Below are 14347 nucleotides of genomic sequence, written 5' to 3' on the forward strand. Positions count from 1 at the left end.
GATCCGATCGCGCTCACACTCACAACATCCGGAAATACCACATGCTTCTGGCCATGTGATCCTCCGGCAGGTCCTGGAAGCTCACTGCACAGTATCGCCGCCGAGAAGAAAGCGATATCCCAGGATGTTGTGAGTGTGTGGATGTGTGTGTGAGAGTGAGTGTGATCTGATGTGTGTGTGTTGTTATGTGTGTGCGTATGTTCCGCCGCTGTAGGACCTTGATGCGCTGGTAACTATGCTACCATGGTTACCAGCATATCCTGTCCCCCGCTCGCACGGGAGCCCACACCAGCATACGCCGGAAACCCCAGCAATGCGAGGGTATGTGTCGGCTGGGTTAGCGGCGTACGCTGATATGGGCTCCCGGGTGTATAGTACTCACCTGGGAGTCGTGGCTCCGTGTCGCTTTGGGGAATGCGTGCGGGGGGCGGGGCCAGAGCGAGCGTGCATTGCGTGAGGGGGCGGGGCGTGGCCGAGTTGCCAATACGTGCAGGGTGTTGGGGCGAGAGGCCAATCGGTGCGGGGCCATGGCGAGCCCAGCGGCCAATCCGCTTTGTGTCACCGTAAGGACACAATTTTGGAGACAGACAGAAAAAAATATTATATCTATATATATATAATTGCCTTATTCTGTCTGTCTGTCTGTCTGTCATGCTCCAAAATTGTGTCCTTACGGTGACACAAAGCTGATTGGCCGCTGGGCTCGCCATGGCCCCGCCCCCCCACACGAATTGGCCGCTCGCCCAGGCACCCTGCAGGCATTGGCAATTCGGCCACGCCACGCCCCGCCCCCCTCACGCAATGCACGCTATCTCTGGCCCTGCCCCCTCCCTCCCCCCGCGCATTCCCCGAACTGACACGGCTGTCACGGAGGCGAGTACTGTACCCCCCCCCGGCCCCTGCTCGCACGGGAGTGGTGTGGATACGTTGGTAACCATGCTCGCATGGTTACAAGCGCATCAAGGTCCTGCTGCGGCGGAAGATCCACACGCACACACACACACACACACACACACCAGATCACACAGCATCCGGCGATATCGCTTGCTTCTCGGCCTCGATACTGTGCTGTTGTGACCTTCCAGGACCTGACGGAGGATCACATGGCCAGAGGCATGTGGTATCTCCGGATGTTGTGAGTGTGAGCGCGTATGTGCGATATCGTCAGTGTCTGTGTGTGTGAGTGGATGCGATCGGGTGTGTGAGTGTCGGCAGAGGCTGGGAGCAGAGAGGCTGATCATGGGGAAGGCTGGGAGGGGGAGGCTGATGCTGAAGGAGGCTGGGAGGGGGAGGCTGGGAGGAAGGAGGCTGGGAGCAGAGAGGCTGATCCTGGGGAAGGCTGGGAAGGGGAGGCTGATGCTGAGGGAGGCTGAAAGGAGAGAGGCTGAGGCTGGGGGAGGCTGGAAGGAGAGAGGCTGAGGCTGGGGAAGGCTGATGCTGAGGGAGGCTGGGAGGGGAAAGCTGATGCTGGGGAAGGCTGGGAGGACGGAGGCTGGGAGGAGAGAGGCTGATCCTGGGGAAGGCTGTGAGAGGGAGGCTGATGCTGGGGGAGGCTGGAAGGAGAGAGGCTGATGCTGGGGGAGGCTGGAAGAAGAGAGGCTGATGCTGGGGGAGGCTGGAAGGAGAGAGGCTGATGCTGGGGGAGGCTGGAAGAAGAGAGGCTGATGCTGGGGGAGGCTGGAAGAAGAGAGGCTGATGCTGGGGGAGGCTGGAAGAAGAGAGGCTGATGCTGGGGGAGGCTGGAAGAAGAGAGGCTGATGCTGGGGGAGGCTGGAAGAAGAGAGGCTGATGCTGGGGGAGGCTGGAAGGAGAGAGGCTGATGCTGGGAGGAGAGAGGCTGATGCTGGGGGAGGCTGGGAGGAGAGAGGCTGATGCTGGGGAAGGCTGGGAGGAGAGAGGCTGATGCTGGGGACAGAGGAGAGGCTGATGCTGGGAGGAGAGAGGCTGATGCTGGGAGGAGAGAGGCTGATGCTGGGGGATGCTGGGAGGGGGAGGCTGATGCTGGGGGAGGCTGGGACGAGGGAGGCTGATGCTGGTGGAGGCTGATGCTGGGGGAGGCTGGAAGGAGAGAGGCTGATGCTGGGGGAGGCTGGAAGGAGAGAGGCTGATGCTGGGAGGAGAGAGGCTGATGCTGGGGAAGGCTGATGCTGAGGGAGGCTGGGAGGGGAAAGCTGATGCTGGGGAAGGCTGGGAGGACGGAGGCTGAAAGGAGAGAGGCTGATCCTGGGGAAGGCTGGGAGAGGGAGGCTGATGCTGGAGGAGGCTGGAAGGAGAGAGGCTGATGCTGGCGGAGGCTGATGCTTGGGGGAGGGTGGGAGGAGGGAGGCTGGGAGGAGAGAGGCTGATGCTGGGGGAGGGTGGGAGGAGGGAGGCTGGGAGGAGAGAGGCTGATGCTGGGGGAGGGTGGGAGGAGGGAGGCTGGGAGGAGAGAGGCTGATGCTGGGGGAGGGTGGGAGGAGGGAGGCTGGGAGGAGAGAGGCTGATGCTGGGGGAGGGTGGGAGGAGGGAGGCTGGGAGGAGAGAGGCTGATGCTGGGGGAGGGTGGGAGGAGGGAGGCTGGGAGGAGAGAGGCTGATGCTGGGGAAGGCTGGGAGGAGAGAGGCTGATGCTGGGGACAGAGAGGAGAGGCTGATGCTGGGGACAGAGAGGAGAGGCTGATGCTGGGGACAGAGAGGAGAGGCTGATGCTGGGGACAGAGAGGAGAGGCTGATGCTGGGGACAGAGAGGAGAGGCTGATGCTGGGGACAGAGAGGAGAGGCTGATGCTGGGAGGAGAGAGGCTGATGCTGGGAGGAGAGAGGCTGATGCTGGGAGGAGAGAGGCTGATGCTGGGAGGAGAGAGGCTGATGCTGGGAGGAGAGAGGCTGATGCTGGGAGGAGAGAGGCTGATGCTGGGAGGAGAGAGGCTGATGCTGGGAGGAGAGAGGCTGATGCTGGGAGGAGAGAGGCTGATGCTGGGAGGAGAGAGGCTGATGCTGGGAGGAGAGAGGCTGATGCTGGGAGGAGAGAGGCTGATGCTGGGAGGAGAGAGGCTGATGCTGGGAGGAGAGAGGCTGATGCTGGGAGGAGAGAGGCTGATGCTGGGAGGAGAGAGGCTGATGCTGGGAGGAGAGAGGCTGATGCTGGGAGGAGAGGGGCTGATGCTGGGAGGAGAGGGGCTGATGCTGGGAGGAGAGGGGCTGATGCTGGGAGGAGAGGGGCTGATGCTGGGAGGAGAGGGGCTGATGCTGGGAGGAGAGGGGCTGATGCTGGGAGGAGAGGGGCTGATGCTGGGAGGAGAGGGGCTGATGCTGGGAGGAGAGGGGCTGATGCTGGGAGGAGAGGGGCTGATGCTGGGAGGAGAGGGGCTGATGCTGGGAGGAGAGGGGCTGATGCTGGGAGGAGAGGGGCTGATGCTGGGAGGAGAGGGGCTGATGCTGGGAGGAGAGGGGCTGATGCTGGGAGGAGAGGGGCTGATGCTGGGAGGAGAGGGGCTGATGCTGGGAGGAGAGGGGCTGATGCTGGGAGGAGAGGGGCTGATGCTGGGAGGAGAGGGGCTGATGCTGGGAGGAGAGGGGCTGATGCTGGGAGGAGAGGGGCTGATGCTGGTGCAGCATGGGGGATGGAGCACGATGGGGGGTGCGCAGCATGGCGGATGGAGCACGTTGGGGAGTGCGCAGCATGGCGGATGGAGCACGTTTGGGAGTGCGCAGCATGGCGGATGGAGCACGTTTGGGAGTGCGCAGCATGGCGGATGGAGCACGTTTGGGGGGTGCGCAGCATAGGGGATGGAGCACGATGGGGAGTGCGCTGCATGGGGGATGGAGCACGATGGGGAGTGCGCTGCATGGGGGATGGAGCACGTTTGGGAGTGCGCACCTCCCCCCAACACACACACACACACTGGGTACCACAAACAACTGCCCTACACAGACACCCACACACAGACAACGCTGCACACACACACACACAACACAGAAACACCGCGGCACACACAAATATACGCACATACCGCACAACACACACATTGCACAAAACATACCTCCCCCCAAAACACACCACACACAAACCGCGCAACACACACACACACAACGCTACAGACACACAGCGCTCCACAAACAACGCAACACACATACAACACCGCTCTCACCCCCAGACAACACCCAGAACATGTACAGCCCCTACACAAACACTTGGTAACTACACACATCTAACTATCTATCTATCTATCTATCTAGCTATCTATACATCTTATGAAGTGGATATCATAGCTGACGAAATTTACAGGACTAAGTGACAGTTGGAATGTGAAGATCAGAACCATCTTTGTATTTATCACCTCTTGGTTGGAAATTCTGAACTTACCCAGTTTGGACCATTATCCATATGTTTACTTGATAAACTTAAACTTCCGTATACCAACTGATTTATCCCTTTATGTATTTACTTGAGACAACAGTATTAGCTGGATCATGATTTAACCATGAGATAAAGAGTTTATATATTTCTCAAAAGGTTGAAGATATACTATTGTTCATGGTCCCTTATATACCTTTTTTAGTTTGTTTCATATTCTATAATAGCGGTAATTAAAAAAAAAAATATTTAACACTACACAGGTAAGTTAGAGTAGTTAGTGAATAAATCAAAATGAATACAGCCATAAATAACAAAGGGCTACAGAGTATAAAATCAAGTTGGATAAATGTAGATATTAAATAAGTACAAGCACACACTTTCATATTAATATCTAGATTGCCACTGCGTCCCAGGTTCCCCTGCACTGCGTCCCAGGTTCCCCTGCCAGCCGGAAGCAGAGCGTGCATGATCTGATGAGATTATATGCACATTCCACTGCAGATCCTCCCATTCGGCATCTGGCAAGTATGATTGCAGGGGTCTTCTTTCCTCTTCTAGGGGGTAGGGGGGAGTCTGCTTTCTATAGTGAAGTGTCCTTTAACTTTTTTAGCTGCAGGAGCAATTCATTATTGAACAACTACAGCTTATTTAAGAGGTAGGGTTTATATTTAATTCTTCCGCCAAAAATTCCTGCAAGGGCTTATTTTCGGGGAAACAGTAGTTTGATTAACATGATGCCCATTATTTACCAAGCAGTCCAGTGCTACACTGATTTTCTGTGCTGTTCATGGCACATGTGGGCAAACGAGGACGGCAACACATATGTATTCTATATGGTGCATAGAGTGAAAATGCAGGAGATCGACTTTTGCCTGGGAGACTCTTCTGCAAAGTGTAAATCAACTTGCTCTTTTTCTTCAACCTGTGCACCAAAGATCCATTTTTATTAAATCCTTATGTGGATGTAAACTTTCCCTAGCCTGCTAGCAAGCTCAAGTCATTCTCTCCTGCTCAGCATTAAAGAGTTTATCCACTACTTTTACATCGACGGCCTAGGCTTATGGTCAACTCACACTCACCATTTTCTGTGACGTAGCAGCAACCTTGCTAGCGATATTCGCTGTGTGTAACATCCAGCAACAACCTGGCCCCTGCTGTGAGGTCGCCGGTTGTTGCAGAATGTCCTGGACCATTGTTTTGGTCGTTGCTCTCCCGATGTGAAGCACACATCGCTGTGTTTGACAGAGAGAGAGCAACGAACTGAATGTGCAGGGAAGCCTGCTTCTGCGGACGCTGGTAACCAAGGTAAATATCGGGTAACCAAGCACTTTGCTTGGTTACCCAATATTTACCTTTGTTACCAAGCGCAGCGTCGCTGCTGGCTGGGGGCTGGTCACTGGTGAGATCTGCCTGTTTGACAGCTAACCAGCGACCATGTAACGACTCAGCAGCGATCCTGATAAGGTCAGATCATCGTCGTGATCGCTGATGCGTCGCTACGTGTGACCTAGGCTTTAGGATAGGTCATCAATGTCTGATCAGCCGGAGTCCAAGACCGGCTGAATGGCTGTTCTCGGTGCTGGCATGGGTGCTAGAATTTGGGTGTCTTATAGTATGCAGACAGTAAGGGCAGAAGTGCCAGACCTCCCTGATTGCACTTTAAAACATTCATAAGCTCAATGTCTGATCAGCCTGGGTCCAACACCCCACAGCTGTTGGTGCCAGCAGGAAAGGCTCACTTTCGCAGCTGCCCAGTCTTCTGATAGTGGCCGCAGATGGGTACTGCACATCCGCCTCCCATTCAAATCAATAGGAGACGATGTGGAGTACCCATCCGCTATCAAGACTGAGCAGCTCCAGAACAGAGCATTTCTAGCCTCCTGCCACTGAGCATAGCTACGGCGTCTCAGACCCTGGCTGATTAGACTTTGAGGAGCTTATGAATGCACTATCCGATAGTATAAAAAAAAGGTAGCGTCAGGGAGGTCTGGCACTGCTGACCTTACCAACTACAGACTAGAAGACTTAAGGCCGCTTTACACGCTAAGACATCGCTAAAGCGATCTCGTTGGGGGTCACGGAATTTGTGACGCACATCCAGTCGCTTTAGCGATGTTGCGTGTGACACCTATGAGCGATTTTGCATCGTCGCAAAAAACGTGCAAAATCGCTCATCGGTGACATGGGGGGGGGGGTCCATTCTCGAATATCGTTGCTGCTGCAGTAACGATGTTGTTCCTCGCTCCTGCGGCAGCACACATCGGTACGTGTGACACCGCAGGAACGAGGAACCTCTCCTTACCATACCTGTGTCCCGCCCACAATGAGGAAGGAAGGAGGTAGGCGGGATGTTACGTCCCACTCATCTCCGCCCCTCTGCTTCTATTGGGAGGCCGCTTAGTGACGTCGCTGTGACGCCGCACGGACCGCCCCCTTAGAAAGGAGGTGGTTCGCCGGTCACAGCGACGTCGCAGGGCAGGTAAGTAGTGTGACGGGACTGGGCGATGTTGTGCGCCACGGGCAGCGATTTGCCAGTGTCGCACAACCGATGGGGGGGCGGGTACCCATGCTAGCGATATCGGTACCGATATCGCAGCGTGTAAAGCGGCCTTCACATAAATGTTAGCAAGCTGTTATCTTATTGAAACGTTTGTCTTCTAGTCAGAAAAATAAGGAAAGTTACTCAATCACCTACCTCTGCTCCCAGCACTGTCAGGGTCTCTATAAGGACAGCCGTCTGCAGCGTCATGTGCAGACATCCAGCGATCCTGGCTCCCTTCAATGGCTTGGTCTCCGAATACATTTCCCTCATCTTCATGAGGCCGGGCATCTCATTTTCTGCTATTTCAATGGCTTTGCGACCCCATTCGGCCAAGGTGATGTCAGCTAAAAAAGCAGAGCAGATCAGTCTTAACTTTCATCATAGTCCCCAATCTCCTTGCAAGTCAACAGAACATCATAGATCTCTGATTTTGTTTCACTGAATCATGAAAATAGCGGTGAAGACTGGCCTTCCAGCTATACGTAGGTGCTAAAAAAGTGTGCCCAGGTTACACTGTGATACAATCCAATGGGTTTGTCTGCCAGATGTCTTCTAGTTCTAAAAGCTGGATAATTAATAATAATTAATTATTAATTATTATAATTAATAATATTTTCCCCCCCCCTAACTCCAGGGTGCTGTACATGTGAGATTGGTTACATAACATACATAAAATTGTCCACACTGAATTTTAGAGAATCTGATGAGAAGGAGGGTATGTATAGAAAGCCATATTCATATAGCAACGCCTGGCCTGACAACATTATATGCCTATACGGCTGTACGTTTGGGTCAGGACACCCGCCATCAGTCTGGGCATTGCGGTCTCTATACAGATGTATTATCACAGCAAAGCAGCCATGATAGTGGTTACCAGACTTTCCCGGGAATTAGAAAACACCTTATCCAAATAAAATATTTTCTCCCATTAGAGCATTTGTGAAGAACTTTGTGCAGGGCTGATTTCACCCAAGAGCGCAGGCAATGTCTGTACGTCAGCTCACATTAGCTATATACCGTCAGATCGGGAACAGGGCCGGCGTTTGTTATTTTCAGCTGGTCTTTTGTGCAGTCCACATGAACCAGAGTTAAGATTAATCCAACAGCCTGAGGCCTAGAAAGCTGCAAATTCAACTTGACAGAGCAATAAACCAGAGCGGGAGAATAGTCTCCGGCACATTAAGGGCGCAGGAAGCTACGTTCTTTATATCTCAAAAGCCTACATAGCGACTAGTCGAGAGGGTGCGCCATAACAGAAAAAAAAGCCAAGAGGCATATACAAAGTACCATATACCCCATCATTGTCAAGGCTCAAAGCAGATCCAGATCAAGTTAATGATTTAAATTTAAAAAAAAAAAAAAAAAAAAAAAAAAAAAAAAAAACACCCTGAATAATGTGTTTATGGGGAAAAAGCCCTTTAACTACAATAGTATTTTCTGCCATACAAATATATACAGCCTGGGGCTATAGTATCAGTCACACATTGCCTATACCAGCAAGTCATGCAACACATCAGACAATTGTACAAATGTTTAAAGGGAACCAATCAGGATTTTCGCATATAACCTAAAGAAAAGTGCTATACTGGCACTATCAGGCTGATTCTTTACATAGCTTTAGTGGTCAACTCGGATGTTTAGGTTTTGAAATCCAAGAAAGTAAAGTTTATAAAATCAGCAGCTGCTTGAGTGACAGCAGCTGAAGATCAGATAATAGCTGGGGGGGGGGGAATTCATAGTTATCCCCTCCCCCTGTTAGAGTTAGCATATTATTATTATTATTATTTATTATTATAGCGCCATTTATTCCATGGCGCTTTACAAGTGAAAGAGGGTATACGTACAACAAATCATTAACAGTACAAGACAGACTGGTATAGGAGGAGAGAGGACCCTGCCCGCGAGGGCTCACAGTCTACAGGGAATGGGTGATGGTACAATAGGTGAGGACAGAGCTGGTTGCGCAGTGGTCTACTGGGCTGAGGGCTATTGTAGGTTGTAGGCTTGTTGGAAGAGGTGGGTCTTGAGGTTCCTCTTGAAGCTTTCCACGGTAGGGGAGAGTCTGATGTGCTGAGGTAGAGCGTTCCAGAGTATGGGGGATGCACGGGAGAAATCTTGTACACGATTGTGGGAAGAGGAAATAAGAGAGGAGCAGAGAAGGAGATCTTGTGAGGATCTAAGGTTGCGTGCAGGTAGGTACTGGGAGACTAGGTCACAGATGTAGGGAGGAGACAGGTTGTGCATGGCTTTGTATGTCATGGTTAATGTTTTGAACTGGAGTCGTTGGGCGATGGGAAGCCAGTGAAGGGATTGGCAGAGTGGCGAGGCTGGGGAGTAGCGAGGGGAGAGGTGGATTAAGCGGGCTGCAGAGTTTAGGATAGATTGGAGGGGTGCAAGAGTGTTGGAAGGGAGGCCAGAGAGCAGGAGGTTGCAGTAGTCGAGGCGGGAGATGATGAGGGCATGCACTAATGTTTTTGAAGATTCTTGGTTAAGAAAAGCACGGATCCGGGAGATATTTTTGAGTTGTAATCGGCATGAGTTGAAGAGGGCTTGGATGTGTGGCTTGAAGGATAGAGCAGAGTCGAGGGTCACTCCAAGGCAACGAGCTTGTGAGACTGGGGTGAGTGAGCAACCATCAAGTTTGATGGAAAGGCTTGTTGGAGGAGGTGAGTGAGGAGGAGGAAAGACAATAAACTCTGTTTTGTCCATGTTAAGTTTTAGGAATCGTGCAGAGAAGAAGGATGAAATAGCAGACAAACATTGTGGTATTTTGGTTAGTAGAGAGGTAATGTCAGGTCCAGAGAGGTAGATCTGTGTGTCATCGGCATAGAGATGATACTGGAAGCCGTGGGACTCTATGAGCTGTCCCAAGCCGAAGGTATAGATGGAGAACAGCAGGGGTCCAAGAACTGAGCCTTGAGGGACACCGACAGATAGGGGGCGAGCTGAGGAAGTGGTGTGAGAATGGGAGACGCTGAAAGTTCGGTCGGTTAGGTATGAGGAGATCCAAGATAGGGCCAAGTCTGTGATGCCCAGAGATGAGAGAATCTGTAGTAGGAGGGAATGGTCTACTGTGTCGAAGGCAGAGGACAGGTCCAGGAGGAGGAGGATAGAGTAGTGTCGCTTGGCTTTGGCGGTTAGTAGATCATTGGTGACTTTGGTTAGGGCAGTTTCGGTAGAATGATGTGGTCGGAAGCCAGATTGAAGCCGGTCAAAGAGGGAGCAGGAGGAGAGGTATGAGGACAATTCAAGATGGACATGCTGTTCCAGTAGTTTTGAGGCATAGGGGAGAAGGGATATGGGGCGATAGTTTGACACAGAGGATGGGTCAAGGGAGGGCTTTTTGAGGATGGGTGTAATAGAGGCATGTTTAAAGCATGAAGGGAATACACCACTTGCTAGTGATAGGTTGAAGAGATGGGTTAGGGCTGGGATGAGGACTGCGGTGATGTTGGGGATGAGGTGCGATGGGAGCGGGTCCAGTGCACAGGTGGTTAGATGTGATCTTGAGAGTAGAGTGGAGAGATTGTTTTCTGTCATGGTGGAGAAGCTGGATTTGGAGGAAGAGGGATGAGTAGCTATGATGAGGGGCTGTGGTGATTGTGGGCCAAAGCTTGCTCTGATGTTGTCAATCTTCCGCTTGAAGAAAGAGGCAAAGTCTTCAGCTGAGATGAGAGGAGAGGGAGGTGGTGCCGGAGGACGGAGGAGAGAATTGAAAGTGTTGAATAGCTGTTTAGGGTTGTGAGAGAGAAGATATGAGGGATGAGAAGTAGGTTTGTTTTGCAGCAGTGAGTGTGGACTTGAAAGCATATGTATTATACTATCAATGTAACTTTTCACTTCCAGGACCTGTGTGAGGTCATGTGACCAGAAGGGGCAGGGCCTCAGCCAATAGGAAAAGGTTTCTTCCTGATATCAGCTTTGTTGGCTGAGGCCCCGCCCCTTCTGGTCACATGGGTATGACATCACAGGTCCTGGCAGTGAATAATATTTATAATAGTGAAAAGTTACATTGATTGTACAATACTTATGCTAATTCTAACAGGGGAGGGGATAATTATGAATTCCCCCCCAGATATCATCTGATCCTCAGCTGCTGTCACTCAAGAAGCTGATGATTTTATAAACTTTACTTTCTTGGATTTCAAAGCCTAAACATCCGAGCTGACCGCTAATGGTAGGTAAAGAATCAGCCTGACAGTGCCAGTATAGCACAGGTTTTAGGTTATATGCGAAAATCCTGATTGGTTCCTGTGACGACATGGACTCTCATGGGTTAAAGTTTCTTAACATTCAGCCAGACAGGATGATTGTTTATAGACGGGGGATAAGTCCCTCATTGTTTTTACAAGACTCTTTTGGACTCATGTAATTGTGTTGGCCACTGAAAGCCAGACGCATTGTTTCTCCAGACTTTTCCAGTAATCATTGTATTGTAGTTGTGTATTGCTAATGTGATTACCTTAGTAGCCATTGTCTAGTCGGTGACTTCCAGACTACATGTATACCCTCAGTCTTTCTGTAGACATCATTTGGATGAACATTGTCCATGCAGCTTGAGATTCATCCAATGGGAGAGGCGCTCTTGTCCAACCAATCGATGAGGACGCAGTGTATCTAAGTGGAAGGCTGTGGTTATAAAAGGGACTTCTTTAAGCCACCAGGTTGTTGATGGATGCTGATGGATCCAGTCTAAGCTCTTTGGAGCTGACTAGAGGATCAGGATATCTTATGGCTTCAATCTAGGGACTCAGATTCCGGTTGGAGACCATATCCACAGCCTAGGGATTTCGACTCCGGCTGCCAGGATTGTATCATCATACCAGGACTACCTAAGGAGGACACTCAGGTTGGGACAGTTCAGTCACCTGTTACAGACTTTGCAGACCTCACACAGCTTCCTAAATTTGGCGCTATTCTATTCTCGGTGGGTGCCCGCCGAAAGCGGGGTGCTGCTGGATTGAAGTAAGCGGCCCTGGAAGCTCTGAGGCATGGACATTCTGAATCCCTGGTGAGCCAGCGGAAGGGTGAGACTCTGTTGCCTGTTACATTTGTGTGTTTTGCTGGTTATGTGCCGTTAATTGTTTGGGGATCCAATAAAGTCTAATTATTGTGGTTCCCTCACCCTGTGTTGTCTGAGTAGTGTTACACCCACGGTTAAGGAGGCTGGCGTTCAGTTGGGATGAGCCCTGAGCCACGCTGTCTTTCTAAAGGCGGTGGGTTTTAGTGGACGAGAGCACCCACTGAGCCCAGTGTCTCCACAATTGGTGGCAGCAGTGGGATACTACTCAGCCTGGTTTACCCAGGGGAGCTGCAGCGGACTGGTGTTCGTGGACACCGTCCAGGGCTCAACAACCAGGGAGGCACATAAGCATACCCAGCAGGCCATAGGGGAGGCATTCAGGTTTCGGACGCTGCCATGTCCAACCCCACCAGCTCAGCCATGGGAAAAGGACAAGAGAGAAGTTACGACCGCTGCAGTAAATGGATGCTACAGGATCTGTGCCAGAGGCGAAAGATTATCTACTGGAACGCTGAGACTCGGTCAGACTTGATCCAGAAATTAGTCCGTTGGGATGCCCAGAATGATGCAGAGGACGATTAGGATCCCGCCGATATTGACCCAGAGGATTTAAACTATGTGCCACATAATGGATCTAGTGACAATCGGGAATCAACTTGGTCCAAAATGGCCAAAGCCACAGCGTTGTTGGATGCATTGGGGCCTAGATCCTAAAGAGAAGAGAGGGCTTATGTTCTGGAATATGTTTATGGGATTCCAGCTGCAGTACTGCTAACACCAGCCGGTCGAGAAGGATGGTCCCGCTACCCAGCAGAAGCTGCGCCAAAACAAAAGGACTACAAACAGGGCCTGTGACTCGTCCAATCTATGGCGCTGTTGTACATGTGGGCGCCATGAACATATAGATAAAGATTGTCTCCAAAACAGAGACCGCATGCTTGGAGCCCATCTACCAGCTCAGCTGGTCAAGAGCCAGGGACTACGAGACACTGGTTCCTCCATTACCCTGGTAAGCCCAGTTATTGTTTCCCCAGAAGACCCTGTACCAGATTCCCAATTATCCATCTCCCTGGCTGAGGGCCAGCGCTCAGACATTCCTCTGGCATGTGTGCAGTTGGACCTAAGGACTGACCAGGGAGAGGTCGAGGTGGAGCTTGTGGACAGCCTCCCCACACCTGGTATTTTGGGGACCAACCAGGAAGTGATCGATGTGGGGATTGTGAACAGCAATCCCCATACCTGTCATTGTGGAGACTGACCAGAGCAAGGCTGATGTGGAGCTTATGGACACCGTCCCCACACCAGTTACTTTGGGGTCTGACCAGGAAGAGGTGCATATGGACAGCCTCCCCACACCTGTTTCAGGGACTAGCCAGGAGGAAGTTGAAGTGGGGTTCATAGATGGCCCCACCAAGCCTGTTGTTTCAGATACCACTCAGAGGGAAGTGGAAGTGGGGCTTGGAGATTACCTGCTCACACCAGTCATTTTGGAGAATGACCTAGGACAAGGACTATCCAGTCAGTTTGAAGCAGCCATCACCCACTTCCAAGCCAAGCAGGACCCTGATGTGGATCTAACATCTTTTCCAAGGATAATTCACATTCCCAGTCTCCAGCATCCACAATTGGTGGCAGCAGAATTGTGGAGACACGGGGCTCAGTGGGTGCTCTCGTCCACTAAAACCCACCGCCTTTAGAAAGACAGCGTGGCTCAGGGCTCCACCCACTGAACGCCGGCCTCCTTAACCGTGGGCGTAACACTACTCAGACAACACAGGGTGAGGGAACCACAATAATTAGACTTTATTGGATCCCCAAACAATTAACGGCACATAACACATAACCAGCAAAACACAAAAATGTAACAGGCAACAGAGTCTCACCCTTCCGCTGGCTCACCAGGGATTCAGAATGTCCGTACCTCAGAGCTTCCAGGACAGCTTACTTCAATCCAGCAGCACCCCGCTTTCGGCGGGCACCCACCGAGAATGGAGTAGCGCCAGATTTAGGAAGCTGTGTGAGGTCTGTAACAGGTGACTGAACTGTCCCAACCTGAGTGTCCTCCTTAGGTAGTCCTGGTATGATGATACAATCCTGGCAGCCGGAGTCGAAATCCCTAGGCTGTGGATATGGTCTCCAACCGGAACCGGAGTCCCTAGATTGAAGCCATAAGATACCCTGATCCTCTAGTCAGCTCCAAAGAGCTTAGACTGGATCCATCAACAACCTGGTGGCTTAGGCTGCTTTCACACCTCCGGTTTCTGCAATGCGGCACACTCCGGCACTTTGCAGGAAAATCGCAACCGTTTTTTTTTGCTGCCGGTTGCGATTTTCCTGCATAGACTTTAATTAGTGCCGCATTGTGCCGCATGGCCTTGCGTTCCATCCGGTTTTTGCCGCATGCGGCAGATTTAGCCGATGCGGCTGCCGGATGGAACGTTGCCT

The 14347-nt window shown here is 51.6% G+C and overlaps 2 protein-coding genes across 2 annotated transcripts in view; one reads left to right on the forward strand and one right to left on the reverse strand.

The window, feature by feature from the left end:
* ITCH (itchy E3 ubiquitin protein ligase) overlaps positions 1-14347 on the forward strand; it is a 403298-nt gene that overhangs the window by 81361 nt on the left and 307590 nt on the right. The window lies entirely within an intron of this gene.
* The window catches only part of AHCY (adenosylhomocysteinase), a 36833-nt gene that overhangs the window by 17019 nt on the left and 5467 nt on the right, over positions 1-14347 (reverse strand). Inside the window, exon 2 of the mRNA XM_075349941.1 lies at positions 7033-7223. Within this exon, the coding sequence (XP_075206056.1) occupies positions 7033-7223 (191 nt within the window). The remainder of the gene's footprint in view (positions 1-7032; positions 7224-14347) is intronic.

This window comes from Anomaloglossus baeobatrachus, chromosome 5, assembly GCF_048569485.1.
Source record: "Anomaloglossus baeobatrachus isolate aAnoBae1 chromosome 5, aAnoBae1.hap1, whole genome shotgun sequence".
NCBI classification, from domain to species: Eukaryota; Metazoa; Chordata; class Amphibia; order Anura; family Aromobatidae; genus Anomaloglossus; species Anomaloglossus baeobatrachus.